General features: G+C 48.5%; 1 protein-coding gene across 1 annotated transcript in view; it reads right to left on the bottom strand.

Annotated features, from left to right (window-relative positions):
• The window catches only part of LOC101949811 (fibrillin-2-like), a 272,305-nt gene extending 254,705 nt beyond the window's left edge, over positions 1-17,600 (bottom strand). Inside the window, 2 exon segments of the mRNA XM_024112612.3 lie at positions 13,055-13,363; positions 17,463-17,600. Coding sequence (XP_023968380.1) covers positions 13,055-13,224 — 170 coding nt within the window. The 5' untranslated portion in view covers positions 13,225-13,363; positions 17,463-17,600.
• Between the last annotated feature and the right edge of the window lie 842 nt (positions 17,601-18,442).

The raw sequence follows: 18,442 nt of genomic DNA, 5'->3' as shown, positions 1-18,442 counted from the left end.
AAAGGGCCCGGGGTGGTAGCAGCAGCCAGAGCTATGGGCCCTTTAAATTGCCGCCCAAGCCCCGCTGCTGCTACCCCAGGGCTCCGGCAGCATGGCTCTGGTGGCAATTTAAAGGGCCCAGGCTGCCGCTACCACTCCAGGCCCTTTAAATTGCCGCCGGAGCCCCCTCCGCCTCTGGAGCTGGTAGCTCTAGCAGTGATTTAAAGGGCCCCGGGCTCCCAGCCGCCACTACCGCAGCCGGAGCCCAGGGCACTTTAAATCTCGATTTAAAGGGCCCTGGGATCGAAAAGCTCCGCCTCTTCTGGTTGAGGCCGTGCCCCTTCCCGTTGAGGCCCCACCCCCTGCTCAGGACTCCGTTGTACCAGTAAGTCCTTTAACTTACTTTCACCCCTGCCCCCACCACAAGTGGATATGAGAAAACCTCTTGGGGCAGGGGGTTAAACTCAAGCTTCCTGTAAGAGACAATGGGCCAGATTCCAGGCTGCTGTAACTCCACTGATGTCAGTCCCTAGAGATGAACTTGGCCCAGAGGGTCACTTTCTGCAATTGGTGTAGTTAACCCTGATATGGAGTATTTACCTTTTCATCCTGACGGGCCATCTTCACACATCAGAAAAGCCCAAACACCATCGTTTCTCCTTTTTGCGGGTCACCTTTAAACATTTAAACCAACTTTTTTTGTTGTATTGCAACAAGCCAGACTTTGTCTTTAATTTTCTAGTTTTCTCTCTACTGCTATAATATTGCCAAGAAAATATATCAGGTTTTTTCTAGGTTTTGGATGCCTTGATTTAAGTCGCAGAATGGCTAGATGCAGCAGCTACAAGTGTACACCTTGAAGAGAAAACCTCAGCTCTAGCCTAGGGAAAGTAAGATCCAACAGCTCTCTGGACACTCGGACACAAAGGAAGCCATTGCAATCTACCACTCCAAAGAATGGTTAGTGAGAATCAGCAGCAGAGAGAGAGTCAAATGACCTGACACGTTCAAGGCCCTGTCATACATCCCTGAATAAACTGTTTTCTAGGCATGCATTTCAAAACTTGGACCCAAAGTTACAGGCACATTCACACAACTGTGCATGTAAAATTCATGCTGTGCATGCCAGTCTGGTAGTTGTGTGCACATGTGCAGAGTTTTGGCCCTAACTAGCACTCTTACCTGACATTCATGTGATTTTTACAAATATGCATATACATATCACTCTATTTACAGACACACAGTGCATAGAGGCAGGGGGGCACCGTTCTGCTCTGCCTTGTGCAGCTGTGCAAAGCAGCAGAGAGAAGATCCAGGGAGCATCTCCATCCCCAGACACACCCACACAGCACCAGGCCAGGATCCCTTCCTAGCCATCTCCTGAGTGATCTACATGGTACCTGCATGAGGAAGCAGCCAGGGCCCATGCTGTGTCAGACAGGACACTCTGGAGGGTGTATGCATTGCTCCCTTTTCGGAGCTGCCGTAGCTGCATTGCAGAGCATGGTCCTGCCTGCTGCTCTGTGCCTTCCTGCCCATTAGCAGCCAGGAGGGCTAGGAAGCTGCCCTACTGCTGACTCCACTCCACTCTCTCCCTCCAAGGCCAGGACTTTGCCCTGAAGGTTTACGTGGCTTGTATTTTTTACAATGGCTAACTCACAGATCACCATGGAAGTAAACTTTTAGCTAGCTGCCTGGTCTGGAGTATCTTGCAGCCTGAAGTTCTGGCCATATTTGTCACAAGCCATGCAGAGTTGAAAGCTGAGAAACTTTCCACCTCACCTCTTCCAGGGATTTATTAAAGTCATCTCAACTTGGAGCTCTGTTGGAGCAAGGATGACATTCCCACATATTGGAGTCCCCAGTCTCCAGCCCTGGAAGGAATATGAGCAGCCAAGACCTATATTAAAGGCACAGACTTTTAATCGTTCTGTTGAAACTAAATCCCTGGTTAGCTGTGGCCTACTAGCCCTGCTGCCAAGCGAAATATGGATTCCAGGCTACCCAGCACTGGCAGATTGCTGGAAAGTGGCGAATGGCTCTTGTAAAACAGACTCAGAACTGCTTTACAATCTGGCCTGACCCAGACGTCTAGCCAGTTTAGGTTCTAGTGAACAGTGATTCTCTCAAACGCAAGTAAAAGGGGCGTGGCAGCCTTTCAAGGAGTGGACATTTTACTAAATAAAAACGTGACTCAGAAAGCAGGTCTGGCGTCTAGACAAGGGGCGATTTACCCCCAGTTTAAAAAAATAAAATCAAATGTTGTTTCAGGTCATGTAGGTCTGTGCACAACTTCTCTCGGTCTGCCTCTTGTGAGAGTGAGACATCTGGCTGAGGTCCTGGCAATGCGTGGCTCTTCGAGGTCACAAGCAGGTAGGGTTACCATACGTCCGGTTTTTCCCGGACATGTCCGGCTTTCTGGTAATCAAACCCCCGTCCGGGGGGAATTGCCAAAAAGCCGAACATGTCCGGGAAAATACCGGCTGGGCACTTCCCCTCCCGCGGCTGCTCTGCTCCTCCCCTGACTCTTCGGCTCTGTTTAAGAGCCAAGCTGCCCGAGTGCTACCGGCTTCGGGCAGCCCCCGTGCCTCCGGACCCCAGCCACCAGCCGCGCACTTCCCCTTCCGGGCTCCAGCTGCTCTGCTCCGGTGGCGCAGGGTCCAGAGGCACGGGGGCTGCCCGAAGCCGGTAGCGCTCGGGCAGCTCGGCTCTTAAACAGAGCCGAAGAGTCAGGGGAGGAGCACAGCAGCCGGAGCCTGGGAGGGGAAGTGCCCGGCCGGGGGCGCAGGATCCGGAGGCATAGGGGCTGCCCAAAGCCCAAGCGCTACCGGCTTCATGGTTTGCCGGGCAGCCTCCAGACCCTGTGCCCCCAGCTGGGCGCTTCCTCTCCCGGGCTCCAGCTGCGCTGGGGAAGCGCGGGGCGGGGGCGCAGGGTCTGGGGCTGCCCGGCAAACCATGAAGCCGGTAGCGCTTGGGCAGCCCTTTTCGCGTGGCTGGGAGGGAGGCGGGGGAGTTAGGGCGGGGACTTTGGGGAAGGGGCGGGGAAGGGGCGGAGTTGGGGCGGGGGGCTGGGGGTGGGAAAGGGGCAGGGCCAGGGCCCCGTGGAGTGTCCTCTTTTTTTATTTTTTAAATATGGTAACCCTACAAGCGGGAGCAGGCAAGGCTGGGAGTGAGGGACAATGCGTCTCGGTGCTCTCCACCAGGCCGCATCGCTCTTCCTCAGGCTGTTTGCCTTGGCACATTGACTCTTCTGCTGGTGCTTGCCCCGGAGGATGTGCTAGTTGTTTCTAAGGGGTGAGGAGTTCTACCCAGGCCCAAGCTAAAGCCTCCAGGTTCTGTGGACGCCTTCAGTAGAGCAGGTAAAAAACACATTTATTTTCCTCCACAGAAAATTTTGATTTTTTTTTTGGCAGAAATTCAAATACAAAAAAAGTTCATCCTACACCTAAAAATGTCTGAAATCCAAAATAGTCTTGGCAGTGGAGGGAGTGTACCATGGGAATTTCTGGTGAGGATGGAACATGGGAGATGTAGTCCACCAGGGAGCCTTGCCCCGTAGAGAATGGGCAGATGAGGGAACCAAACTACAAATCCCATGAGGCATTGCAGCAGCTTTCCCAAACTGAACTATTTTCATTTTCACACATTCAATTTTTCAAAGAAAAAATGAAATTTCCAATGAAAACAGAGACTTTTCATGAAAACTTGCATTTTGTCAAACACCAATTTTCCATGAAAAACACTTTTGATGGAATATTATTGTCCAGTTCTCCCGCTTGGCCATGGGAGCTGGATCCCAAGATAATGGCACTGTGCTCTCCTGGAGCCTGGGTGCAGATCTGAAAATTGCAATCACCAGAAGTCTGGACATAACAGCGTGCGTGATGGCAAAATGGAAAATATTCCTTCTACTTTACTACAGAACAAATATGTCTTATAGACCCTGAAAACAAGGCTTCCGGGAAAGCCACAGGGCCTGATTCTCCACTCGCTTACCCCAGTGTAAATCAGGATTAACTACAATGACATTAGCTGAGTCGTACTGAGGCAAGTCTGGAGGATGTGATAGATGAATTGGACCTGTAAACTCTTCTAGTTTGGTGGCTACCAATAAGGCTTCATAAACCAAAAGACTAAAATGAGAGCCACCAAAATGTGGTTGGCCACTGCTCTAGAGAGTGTTTGAATAAGATTGTGCTGAAAAGTTTTTGAGATGTGGTTAAGAGATTTAGATTTCAGCAACTTCAGATTCTCTTCCAGCAGCTAGACCTCTACCTTCAAGGAAACCAAGTTCTAACACCTACCTCAGAACTATTCGGATTACATAAGCAGATGTAGCAGTAAAAAACTAACCCACCAAAAGTCCCTGACAGCAGTCAGGTGCTCAGATAATCCTGACTATCAAGGATCCTGTGATGAGTTATATGCAGATTGTACTCTCTAACTATTCAACAGGGGAAAAATCGAGACAATTAGACATACTTTGGGACTGACTTTGGTAGTTCTGATTACAACTAGACTACATTGGAAGTACGTTGGAAGCAGGAAGCCTGCCAAAGGGGCAGTGGGGCCACTAGACAATGAAGGTATTAAAGGAGCACTCAAGGAAGACAAGGCCATTGCAGAAAAGCTAAATGAATTTTTTGCCCTGGTCTTCACTGCAGAGGATGTGGGGGAGATCCCTACTCAGAGCTATCCTTTTTGGGTGACAAAGCGGAAGTCCTGTCCCACACTGAGGGGTCAGTAGAAGAAGTTTTAGAACAAACCGATAAAGTAAACAGTAATAAGTCACCAAGACCACCAACTCTTCTCCTATGAATAGTCCTGGCTTTCCCAGTGGGATTACAGTATACAGTAAGTGTTTGCAGGATTAATCACTATATCCCCATCACAATGAGCCCCTCTGTTTAATACTCTTTTCAACATCTCATTGTTACAGACACTGTCTCGGAAAGTCAAGTCTGTCTCCTCAGCAAGTTGAACAGCAAATCAAGATTAAAGAGAGCGAGTGAAATAATTTAAAAAAATGGGAAAATATTTTTAATATAAAAGGAATGAGGAAAAATGCAGAGAAAAATCTTTTTAAAAATCCTTACTCGCTTTTGGCTTCAGAGTGCTTTGCTTAGTGCGCAGTTCAAACACACTAATGGTGCAGCTTTTTTTAGCAGTGAGTTTCTATAAAACCTTTAGCTTTGCACCCTCTCTTTGTCAGTTAATCTGCTTGCTTCCTTTCTGTTCAGTGATTTGTACATTTATGGATCTTTTTCAATTAAGGGTTAGTAAAGTCAAATTTGATTTGGGCAAAATTATGTTAAAAACCCATATATCAGTAAAGGAACCAACCACAAGGAGGACTTTTCTTTGAAAACAGACTAAAAATGTAACGTATTTCCAGGAATTTCACAAGAGCATCATCTGGAAAGTAGTACCACCAACTCTTCCATATGTTTTTTCTTAAATCTCTGAAACAAATCAAAACTTCAAAACCAGTTCTTAAAACGTTTGAATAAAACCCCCACAACCTACTAATGTCCATCCAGATAAAGGTCTGCCATGCAAAATATGGCAAAATAAGGCAAGAGCCTTCTGCATTTGCTGCTGGTAACAAGACAGACCAGTTTAACTCAGAGGTCCAAGATCAACTGTCTACACAATGAACGAGGAGTACTTGTGGCACCTTAGAGTTGGTCCACACTAACCCCCCACTTTGAACTAAGATCCGCAACTTCAGCTACGTGAATAATGTAGCTGAAGTTGAAGTATCTTAGTTCGAACTTATCGCGGGTCCACACGCGGCAGGCAGGCTCCCCCGTCGACTCCGCGTACTCCTCTCGCAGAGCAGGAGTACCGGCGTCGACGGCGAGCACTTCCGGGATCGATGTATACATTTATATTTAACTTCATTAAAATATATAGGGTTTGCTTGCACCCAGTTTACCAAATGATCCATATCGCTCTGTATCAGAAACCTATCCTCTTCAGTATTTACCACTCCCCCAGCTTTTGTGCCATCTGCAGACTTTACCAGTGATGATTTGAGGTTTTCTTCCAGGTCATTAATAAAAATGTTAAATAGCAGATGTCCAAAAATGATCCCTGCTGGACCCCACTGAGAACACACCCAACAGATGATGATTCCCCATTTGCAATCACATTTTGAGACCGACCAGTTACATAGTGATAGCACTAGTCTGTCCCTCTCACTGGGTTTTACGTGCATTGAACAAGTCTCTGGCGACATCCGGGATGCAGGGAAATATCGTTATCCCTGTTTTCTGAATAGGACCGTGGTGCACGGAGGGGAAGTGAGGGAGGTGGGAACGGGACCTAAAGAAGCACAGAGGGCAATGTTTCCCATTTTACAACAGCCCAGATTCCTTTAAACTGCCCAAATTGCATCCCTGCCTCCCTCGTAGGTAGCCATGGGCAGGCAATAGTAAGAATGCACTTCGGCTTCCACTGGAGGAGTCGGTATCCTAACCAATCACATTGCCTTTGTGCACAAGGATTTTTTCAAGCTCAAGGGCCCAGATTCTTGGCTTTGCTAAGGCCACTTTGTGCTGTTTGCACGTTACATGCACATGGGCCTTGAACCGGCCAGAGAGCCACTGCTATGGAGCTGGCAAAGATGGCATAAGCATGTCTCATACCAGCCACTTACAGCAGTGTAAGAAGGGTACTGGGGGGACTTGGAATGCACCGGGGTGAGCTGGGGGCATGATGGAGCTGAACCCCGCTATGCTCAAGTCTCTGCTAGCACCACGACCCCTCCTGCTGTGCCTTGTGCTGGGGCCAAGCAGCCCTACATCAAAGAGCTGCAACCATCTCCCTTTGGCTGGGAGCGGGGCTGGGCCGTGGGGCAGAATCAGGGTCAGGAGGCCTAGCAGCCGCGGGTGACCCTCGCTGCATTCACTTTGCAGTCCAGTCACTCCCGTTCCCTCCCTTCTGAGGTGACTCAGAAGATGCCAATAGAAATTGTGTAGGGCAGCAGTTTGTGAACTCGCCAGTCTCCTGGGGCTACCTCCAGGTGGGCTCCAACCTGCGCTGCTCTGAGTCAGGCACCCCCTGATCCTCTTGCATGGCTGTGTGCTGTCTGTCTCTGAGTGCCATCTGACCATGCCAGCTTTGCCAGTGCCCCCAGACACTGGTTCTCTCCATTTGCTTCCTTGGCACTGTGGCACCCTTCTGTAAAGAACCCTTCTTCTCTCTTCAATCAGAATGAATCCAGGGCTCTGAGAAATGCTTTTCCTCCCCAAATGGCCCCTTCCTTTCATGAGGTGTCACTGATTTCAGACCCTGTTTGATAACTAATAGCCACGGCATAATTAGTAGTTTTCGAATTAAGGCTGTAGCTGATCCTTCATTCTGATAGGTGAAAAGAAGCAGCCATTAGCTCACAGGAAAGAGCATTTCCAGTGCAGGGCTCAGCTGGGCTGCAGACGCTCTAATGACCCTTTCTTCCCCCCTTGTTAAACCCATTCTTGCTGTTGAAAACCATTAAATAGTTCATTAACGTAATAATCCTTCTAAGATCCTGCATCGCAAATGGATTTGTCAAGCGCTGTTCCTGAAGGAGTTAGTCATATTAAATTGTCTTCTACTGTAAGGAATTTTATGACAGACTGTGCCGCTTTGGGAATGATTTATGGCCACCTCTTGCTTTATTAGCTAGTATTGTAAAGTAATTTGTGAATCAGAGGTTCATTTATTTTGCTGAGTCTTTCCTTGTGCGAGAGGAACTTTGTGAAGCAGAGTTGTGAGGGGGCACAGAGCACGATATTGCATTGCCAGGAGAAATATAAGTTGTCTCCTTTCCTGCATTTCTGCAGCCAGGCCCCCTATTCCCTAATCACCCTGACTCCTCTAATGTAGCTAATGTAGCTACAGTGGTGAAGCACTGGAATGAGTTACCTAGGGAGGTGGTGGAATCTCCTTCCTTAGAGGTTTTTAAGGTCAGGCTTGACAAAGCCCTGGCTAGGATGATTTAGTTGGGGATTGGTCCTGCTTTGAGCAGGGGGTTGGACTAGATACCTCCTGAGGTCCCTTCCAACCCTGATATTCTATGATTCTATGACTACTAAAGTAAGTAAAGTTACTCATTGTGAAAGTGTTCACAGGATCAGTCTGGCAAGGAGAGGAATGAGAGGTTGCAGGCTACAAGAACAAATGAGAGTAATGGTATAGAACAGGCTAGTCACATGGCCTATTTTATCCTATCCCATAAAAAACACTTGAAGACCCTCAAATGTCTGTTCCCTTGCTCTAAGGGCTGGTCTGCATGCACCCTTGCACCAAAATAACTAAACTAAATAATGTCGTTGTTTTGGTGCAGGTTTGAGTGAAGACCAGCCCTTACACTACGATAAGTTACAAAGCAGACTGCAAAGAGTTACAAAGGGATCTCAATAAACTGGGTGACTGGGCAACAAAATGGCAGATGAAATTCAATGCTGATAAATGCAAAGTAATGCACATTGGAAAACATAATCTGAACTATATATATAAAATGATGGGGTCTAAATTAGCTGTTAGCACTCAAGAAAGAGATCTTGGAGTCATTGTGAATAGTTCTCTGAAAACATCTACCCAATATACAGTGGCAGTCAAAAAAGTGAACAGAATGTTGGGAACCATTAGGAAAGGGATAGATAATAAGACTGAAAATATCATAATGCCTCTATATAAATCCATGGTATGCCCAAACCTTGAATACTGAGTGCAGTTCTTGTCACCCCATCTCAAAAAAGCTATATTAGAATTGGAAAAGATACGGACAAGGGCAACAAAAGTGATTAATGGTATGGGACAGCTTCTGTATAAGGAGAGATTAAAAAGACTGACTTTTCAGCTTGGAAAAGAGACGACTAAGGGAGGGATATGATAGAAGTCTATAAAATCGTGAACGATGTGGAGAAAGTAACTAAGGAAGTGTTATTTACTCCTTCACATAACATAAGAACCAGGGGTCATGAGATTAAATTAATAGGCAGCAGGTTTAAAACAAACCAAAGGAAGTATTTCTTCACACAATGCACAGTCAACCTGTGGAATTTGTTGTCAGGGGATGTTGTGAAGGCCAAAACTGTAACTGAATTGAAAAAAAGAACTAGATATGTTCAAAGTGGATAGGTCCATCAATGGCTATTAGCCAAGATGGTAAGGGATGCAACCCCATCCTCTGGGTGTCCCTAGCCTCTGTTTTCCAGAAACTGGGAGTGGATGACAGGGGATGGATCACTGGATGATTGCCTGTTCTCTTCACTCCCTCTGAAACACCTGGCATTGGCCACTGTCAGGAGATAGGATACTGGGCTAGATGGACCATTGGTCTGACCCAGTATGGCCGTTCTTATGTTATCAGTATGACTCCGAACTAGATTTGATTCTTCTGAATAAGAATAGCATCTGCAGTTAGAAATGGCAACAGTTATCAATCCTGATGCTTCAGGGTATATATTGATCAAAAGCTGAGTCAGGAAGAGATTTCCCCCCATGCTGTAGTGTTGCACATTTGTCTGGTACAGAATGAAGGTGTTGGGGGTGACACCTTCTTATGAAGAATCTGGAAGAGGCCATTGTAGGAGATGGGACACTGAATTAGATGGTCTCTTTTGGTACAGTCTTAGTTTAGCTATGTAAGCCCATACAGTGGTTCCGCTAACCATTTGCCAGATCCAGTGAGATGATGCTTTCTAGTCCATTTCTGATCTCAGACAGTTTTAGAGCTATGCTTCTGATGAAACTGGCAAAGATAAATGACCTTAAAGACTTGGACTGTCAGAGAGCTGGACATTCATAGAATATTAGGGTTGGAAGGGATCTCAGGAGGTCATCTAGTCCAATCCCCTGCTCAAAGCAGGACCAATCCCCAATTCTGAAGGAGAAACTGGGACTCTGGAACAAGACACTTGATTTGGGTCACTGGATGCAGAGCTTGGAAACTGCCTTTGGGAAGAAGTTCCACATGTTCTCTGGTTTGCCAAAATGCTATTTACATCTTTATATTCTGCATCATTTTGCCTGAAAACCAAGAAATAACGATTCCCCAGTCTGAGTTCCTTAATTTGCAGTTCCACAGGCTTTTCTAAACAGAGCTGGCATTTACCCTAACCAGGTCCTCTCTCATACTACAGAGAGAGCTTCAAAGATTACTAAGTAAAATGGAATAGACACTCACAGAGATGGCTGTGTGGTCCAGTGCTCCCAGCAAGGGACTGGGAGCCAACAACCCTCAGCTCTGTCCCTGATGCTACCACAACCTCACTGTGTGGCCTTAATAGTTCAAACCACTGAAAAATAGGTATAAGTATATTTATTTTGATGTTTGCTAGCTTTAATGACAGAGAGCCCCTCCAATACATTTTCCAAAGCCTCCAGGTGACTTGGAGTCTAAGTTCCATTTTCAAAAGTCACTTAAGCATGGAGGATCTGAAGTCTCATTGTAAGTCAGTGGGATTCAGGCTCCTAAGTCACTTTTGAAAATGGGCCCTTGGCTTCTGTCAAGGTTCCTTCCTCACTCTGAACTTTAGGGTAGAGATGTGGGGACATGCATGTGAACCCCTAAGCTCAATTAACAGCTTAGATCTGATCTGGCTGCCATCACTCCCAAGTACTGATTCCCTTCCCTGGGTAGCCTTGAGAGACTCCTTTACCAATTCCCTGGTGAACACCGATCCAAATCCCTTGGATCTTAAAACAAGGAGAAATTAACCATTCCCCTCCTTCCTCCCACCAACTCCTGGTGGATCCAGATCCAACCCCCTTGGATCTAAAAACAAGGAAAAATCAATCAGGTTCTTAAAAATAAGACTTTTAATTAAAGAAAAGAAAAGTAAAAGAAAACCCTCTGGGAGAGATTAGCATACTAGCAACTCTCACAGACAACAGATTCAAAACACAGAGAATGTTCCCCTGGACAAAAACTTAGTTACACAAATGAATACCCAATTTGATTATTCCCTAATTGCACAAGACAAGTTACAAAAGAAAATAAACATAAACCTATTTATTCCCTTCACTAATACTCACTACTTGATAAGAGGCTGAGTTCTGGAGCTTTCCCACTCCAGTCAAAAGTGAAACTGACTCAGACAAAGGGAATTTTCCTCCTTCCTTTTGAACCATCTTGTCCTCCCATTGGTTCCTCTGGTCAGGTGTTAGCTAGGCTAGGTGAACTTCTTAACCCTTTACAGATAAAAGAGGTATTAACCCTTAACTATTTGTTTATGACATGCCCCCCAAATCTCAGACAGTGTTGGACCGCACTGGCTGTGATTTTTTTCTAAAACTTTAGAATAAACAGATGAATAAAACACATGCACCTTTACATATACTACTAATTATGTAAAAACTACAAGATTTTTCACATTTCAAGGACGATTTTAACCAGTTGATTCTGGGAAACTTTAACGGGAGAGTGCATTAGCCACTTTGTTAGAAGCCCCTGAAATGTTTTGAATTTCAAAATCAAAATCTTGAAGAGCTAAACTCCACCAAAGAAGTTTTTTGTTTTTTCCCTTGGTGGTATGAAGGTGCTTCTGAACATTTTGTCCTAAATCAATCAATAATAACATGTGCCTTCCCTCCCAGGGTGCCGCGAGGCAGGTGAATGTTAGTAAAGTCCCCAGAGGTCACGGGATGAAGGCAAAATAAAAACTCATCTCACTACAGCATGTTGCCGCCTCTCAGGTACAGCACAGCACTCCATGAGATGTTGAGTTAGAAGGTAATGCTGCAGTTAGTGTGTCAACAAAGCCAGCCATCACCCTGGGCTCAGTGATCCTTTGTGTACAGCTCTGGGAATCCACATCTGAGTTCTTGAGGGACTTTGGCTCAGGACTCCATGATATCTTCCTCCTTTTCAAACATGGCCCTGCACGCTCTCCCTTCCCCCAGCTCCCTTGTCGATGATTAGCAGCAGTGTTAACAAGTTATCTGACGGACGCACTGGAAAATGTCTGAATGTGTGAGTGTTTCTAGGGGAGGAGTGCACTCCTGCCCTTCTGAGGCAATGAGCAACTCAGGGCTGCCTTTGGTGGCTCACTTTTAAAAACGAACCCACTCCAAATGCAGCGCCATAGCTGCTGTCCGTCTTTTCAGAATCAAAGAGCAGCACAAGCAAGTGACCATGGATGTCTAAACTCTAGGAATGAATACAGCCAGCCACAGGGCCCCCCCTTGGCTGTTGGTCCTCAGCTGCCATTGCTAGCCTCTGTGCTCCAGCTCCCTCCAATTCAAGCGCTGCTTGTGTGACCGTGTCTGTGCCGAAGGTACTGCATTCAGAAAAAGTGAACCCATGAGAGAAGCCTTCCCAGGCAAGCGTGGGGGGAACATTGTCTTTGGAATGGCCTGGGGGCTGCTCCAGTTCTGCACATTGACACAGGAAAGCTTTCCCAGACAGGCAGACTCAGAATACACTGGAGTCCATGTAGTGATGGCAGGAGGTGCCAGGCTGACAACCCAGCTACAGCATGGGCAGCAGTACCAGCTCCCCATACAATGGCCTCCTCACTTGGAGCCCCACACTCTGGCTGCCAGTTTTCAAGCCCATTTGATCCTTGGATGAACCTGCCAATAAGAGCCCATGACTAGGATGAGATTTGTGACGTGGGTTCCTTTCCACTCAGAACCACCAACTGGCTGCACAATGCCACCAGACCAGAGCAGTCACCAGACGATAAGGTCTTGCAGACAACACAGCCCCAGGTCTGGACTGGCATTGGAGAGCTGGACGTGAAAAGCTCCATACCCTGCTGCTGGGACACTCTGACCCAAGGGAGTGCAGCTGAGTAATCACTTCTCCTCGCCTGATTCCTGTGCCCTGCTCAGGTTTGCAACAGGGGCGAGACTGGGTAACACACGGAGCTCTCTTTGTGCCCTCAGGCACTGAATTCCCCTGTGGAATCAGCTTGTTCTCCTAAGGGGAGCTTTGGAAAAGGCTGCAGAGCAGAATTTTTGCTGACCTCACACATAATACAGAAAAGGCAGTTTTAAAAGCAAGTCTGGTCTTCAGACTCTGTGCTACATTAATAACCCAAGTTCTGTACCATAAAAAATAAATGAACATTAAACATACCCTCGTAAAGTGTCTTGGCCTCTTCTTCTCACTCTATTTGCTGGCTGTCTTTCCTCATAGCCTGCAAATCTGTCTGTCTGAAAGTCCCCTTCATATTGGCCCTGGGCTTGTTCCATGTACAAAAGTGCTGTACATCCTAGCATGAACTTGGCCAGCCATAATAACCCCATGATGGCAAGGATTCCTTGATTCCCTCTGTTGCCCTGAAAGCCTCTTCCAGCTGGAGGGGCCCTGCTGCCCTGGTGGAGGATGGACTGTGGCAGCAAACCCTGAATGCCAAGCTGCCGTCCTGACGGTCCCCTTCTGAGGCTAGAAGCAGAGACAGGACAGAGGAGACACAAGTGTTCTTAAGGGCTTTTACATTTTTAAAATGATCATTCACCCCAGGCCCCCCTTCCCGAGCATTAATAGAGTGAGGTCATAAAATCGCACTGACTTTGGCTCCCTGTGCACAATCCAGCTAACAAACTCACACACTCATACCGCACAAAGACATTGCCAAAGAATTCCTTTCCCAAGAGTTAGGCACGGACAGAGGCTGCTCCCTCTGGATCTCTATGGAGTGGAGATACTCTCTGCCCTTCGCTCTGTCCTTCTAGCCCAGCAAATGCTTCCAGAGCATTTGGAAACATAAAGGCAGGGGGGGCGTAGCCAGGTGGAGGGAACAGGGGGAGCGGAAAATAAAAAAGGCGCCACCCGCTGCGGCGCTTTTACTGACGGGGCGGTGCTCCGGGTCTTCCGCGGTACTTCGGCAGTGGGACCTTCACTCGCTCCGCGGGTCTTCGGCGGCATTTCGGCGATGAAGCTTCAGTGCCGCCAAAGACACCCGGAGCGAGTGAAGGGCCCACCGCTGAAGTACCGCCGAAGACTCGCAGCACCGCCCCGTCAGTAAAAGCGCCGCAGCGGGTGGCGCCTTTTTTTTCTCCCGGGTGAGTAAAATTAAAAAGGCGCCACTTACGCTACTGCATAAAGGGCACCCAATTAGTGCATTGAGTGTAATTGCAGACATGCCCTGGGGTTTGGTTGCTGCCAGCCTGCGATACCCTGAATGCAGCTCCAGGATTCAGAGCAGCAATGCAAGAAGCAGGGCTATGGGGCCAGAAAAGATGCATTCAGGACAGTGGTTTCCCAGGGGAAGCTCTGGCCTCATGTTTCTGGGCCCCCTTGCTAAATTCCCCAGCTCTGCCCTCCCAGACCCATGTGCCAGCCAGACCAGGAGGAGTGGGGGCTGGGATGTGGGAGGGGCATGGGGAGTACACTGCCCTGAAAAGAGTGTTTCCAGCTCCTGGGATTCCCTTTGAAATCCTCTCTATTTCCCAGGGGGTTGAGGGGAGTCAAGGAGCCCAGGGGGTGGAGGGAGCTCAGCCCAGTGATGGAGTGGGGAGAAGGGATGAGTGTGGAGGGTTGCATGGGGCTGAATGACAGGTACTACGCTGGAGTGAGGGAGAGGAGATAAATGTGATGTGTTAGGGCTGGGCTGGTATTTGGGGGGGGCTCAGTGAGAGAGCACCATGTGTTTGGGCCATACTAGGGGCTGGCGTGAGTGCTAGGCCAAGGCTGAAGTAGTGCAGGGGATGGGGTCACGGGGGAAGAGCCTTTGAGCTGGGCCAGGCCTGGGGGAAGTTTGCATGACTTAGCCTGAAAGGCTGGGAGGGCGATTGATATGCTGGTGCTGAAGGCAGCAGTAGCAGGCCCTGGATGTCCCGTAGCACCACCAAGGGGGTATTTCAGGGGTAGGCACAGGGATCTGCAAAGAGGAGGCCAGTGTCAGAGCATCTGCCTTCAATCCTAGACCGGCTGCCTGGCATCATTGTGTCAACCTGTGCTGTGGCCTGTGGGAGCCAAAACACGGGCACGTCCCCAGACACAGCCCATGGCCCCGGGTCCCAGGGACTCTGCTACAGTCATTTTGCCATGCGTCTGTGTCAGTGAACAAAGCAAAATTAAACCCAGACACCTGCCAAGGGGAGGAGACGGGACGCTGCCTGCGGAGCCCACAGAGCGACCAAGAGGAGGTTCAGCAACACTCACTGTGTGGGGAGGGATCCGGATTGGGTCACTGGGGGCCGTGGTCTGGGGAGAGACTCAGCTCATGTCACTGGGGGCCGTGGTCGGGGGAGCCCATTGGGGGAGGGACTCAGCTTGTGTCACTGGGGGCGATGGTCCAGGGGAGCCCCTGGGAGGAGGGATCCGGCTTGTGTCACTGGGGGCTGTAGTTGGGGGAGCCCATGGGGGGCGGGATTCAGCTCATGTCACTAGGGGCCGTGGACTGGGGGAGCCTCTGGGGGAAGGGATTAGGCTCGTGTCACTGGGGGGCCATGGACTGGGAGACCCCTGGGCCTGGGGGGAGGGATTCAGCTTGTGTCACTGGGGGCTGTGGTCGGGGGAGCCCATGGGGGGAGGGATTCAGCTCATGTCACTAGGGGCCGTGGACTGGGGGAGCCTCTGGGGGTTACTGGGGGCCATGTTCTGGGGGAGCCCATAGGGGGAGGGATTTGACTCATGTCACTGGGGGCCGTAGTCGGGGGGATGGATGGAGGGATCTGGATCAGGTCACTAGGGTCCATGGTTGGGGGGAAGGACAGAGGGATAGTGTCACTGGGGGCCATGGTCTGGGGGAGCCCATGGGGGAGGAATTCGGCTCATGTCACTGGGGGTCGTGATTGGGGGGAGCTCATGACGGGAGGGTTTCAGCCACAGAGATCTCCAGAGTGGCTTTATTTCGGTGCCAAACATGCTACACACACCCCAGTGCCTTTAGCATCAAGCCTGCAGGGCTCTGCCCGGGGACTGGCACCATGAACTCACAGGGTCTCAGGCAAACGGGGTGGGATGAACAAGCCCCGGCAGTGGGAGTGTGGCCATCAGCAGTGAGCAGAGCTGCAGCAGGAGCTGAAGACAGGGAGAAAGGCACAGACTCTAAGCTAGGGGAGGACTGTGAGGGTGCCCGGTCCTGGGCCTGGCCTCGGGGATGAGGGTGGAGGTCTGGGTGTATGACAGGGAGTATGGCTGGGCTTGGGCTCAGGGTGCATGTGATAGAAGGCAGGGCCGGGGTGGCTGACCGGCAGAGGCCATGGGGCTGGTCTGATATGGGCAGGCAAAGTGTGGTAAATTTGAGATGTTTTATCACTGTCCTTACCCGTCCCCCCAGTTCCCCGTCAAAGCTCATTCCTTCCCCAACCCCGCTCCCCATTCCCCAACTCCCCTGGCCCTACACTGGCATGTGCAGACATTCAGCTGCTATGTTACCCACCCCCTCACTCCAGCGTGCTGGAGCTGGGAGCCAGTCCCCAGGAGAGCCGGGGCTTGCAGCCCTCCTCAGAAAAGGAGGGCCAGATAGCATCTTTCACCCTGAAACCCCAAGTCTTCTCCCAGAGGTTCCCCCTCTCCCCAAAATGAAAATGACTGATGCTGCTGAGAGAGGCAGAGCCCTGAGCACTCCTGCTGGGAGGAGTAGGGCCCTGAGCTGCCCCAAAATGTCCCCCATGCTGTCCCACACAAGCACTTTCCAAGTCCAGCGCAGCCCAAAAGCAGGCAAAAAGCAGAACAGACAAGGCAGAAAATGTGTTCAAACCATTCCCAAACTCACAGTGTCCCTGGTCAGAATGTCTCAGCTTTCGAGGACATGCTTTTCAGGCTCTAATGTTTGCAATGCAGTGAATGAGAAAGACAGAGAGTGGGAAGGAGCAAACCGGGCTGGGAGCAGAGGCAAAGGAAGAGACAAAGAAACTGCCCTCCCTTCAGTGCCTTGCAAAACTCTGCTCCTTTGCTACACATGTCTGTCTGCTGAAGGCTAGGATATGATTATCTCCAGCTAGACAAAAGGGGGGGGTAGTTTTTAGAGCTTTCAAAGTAACACACACATGGAAAAGTGGTCACAGAAAGCAAAGATTTTTTTACACTAGGAGGTTTCCAAGCTCTCATGCAGAAATTTCAGTTGAGGAGATGATAAGTGACCCCTTTAACCACAGTGAAATTAGAATCACAACAATGATCAATACACAGACATGTACCCTTGAAAGCGTTAACACTACAGTTCTGCTAAAAGAATATGGAAAAGTAATTTACACCATCTGAAGAGAGTTTAAAAAAGCTCAAAAATTATCTGCAGCTCTGAGAAATTTCACCAAACGTTCTTTGTAAGAAATCAACATTGACAAAGGAAAAAAAGAGAGAGAATCAATCATTAAATCTGAGCTAAAACAGATTGGCAGATTTGAGGGGAGCAGGAAAAACATTTCAATCTGTGGCATTAAGTGTCAGAACTAAACAGAGGGAAAAATGCAAAAAAAAAAAAAATAGAAAAAAAGCAGTCGAACAATTGCAAACTAGCTTTGAGATAAAGAGAAAGAAATCAGCCCCTTAGCCACTTATAGAGTCTGGATTTAGTCTGAATCTGTTTAAATACCTTTAGGTCCTGGAACTGGTGATGTGCCCAGAGCTCCTTTGTTTAGTGGAGATCTGGGCAGAAAAGAAGGGAATAAAACCCTCACCCCTGAAGGAAAGAAAAAAGGTACAGCCTAATCCAGACTGGAGAGGGGGAGGGCCTTGTCGCGGGAGAAGGGGTGCAGGAGGAGTGGGAGGAACAGGAGAACAACCCTACTGCATTCTTGAGCCAAAAGTTTCTCACTTCAAGGAGGGGTAGGGGGGAGAGGTTGGGTTTAGCAAGAGACATTTGAATGCAGACATGATTATCACCTAACCATTCCTTGTGTGCTGAGGACCCATTCGGTTCAGCTCCATGGACTGGCTGCTGGTCCCAGCTTTAGGCAGGAGCAGCAGGAGGCAGAAGAAAATTAATAATAGTGACTTCATATCAAAAGACTCAGGGGGAAAGAATCCACTCTCGATTTGGGGGTAACTTGTTGCTTCTTTTTGGAAAAAAAGAGCCCCATATTAAAGTGAGTGAAAGGAGAAAGTAAAAGAGACTTCTCCTGCCAGCTGTTTTATTGCAATTGATCAGGGATAATCAGGGAAGGGCAGGCGGGTTGGAGGGAAGTGACCCAGCTCAGAGATATCAGACCCCCCTCCCACAATTTCAACATTTTATTAACTTAATTATTTTAATTAATTAATTTAAATAGTATTTTGATGGTTTTAAAATTAGATCTTTCTTTTCATCACACATCAGTTCATGATCTGGTTTTGCTTGCAGTGCACAATGGATGTGTTTCCTCTCCATCTTGTTTCAATAATTATTATTGATGTCTTCTCTTGAAAAGAAAAAGCACGTGCACACAGACACACACACCCTTGACTCGTTTCATGTATGCCTCTGCACACCCTGGGTATTTCCAGGAACTAGACGATACCAATACAGTGTAACCAGGAAATACCAGAAATCTCCCCAAAAAGCCCAATACAGGCCAGGTTCCAGGCCAAAGAGGT

This window comes from Chrysemys picta, chromosome 25 (genome assembly GCF_011386835.1).
Source record: "Chrysemys picta bellii isolate R12L10 chromosome 25, ASM1138683v2, whole genome shotgun sequence".
NCBI lineage: Eukaryota > Metazoa > Chordata > Testudines > Emydidae > Chrysemys > Chrysemys picta.
Note: the sequence above shows the minus strand (reverse complement) of the source record. Positions and strands in the feature narration are given on the sequence as shown.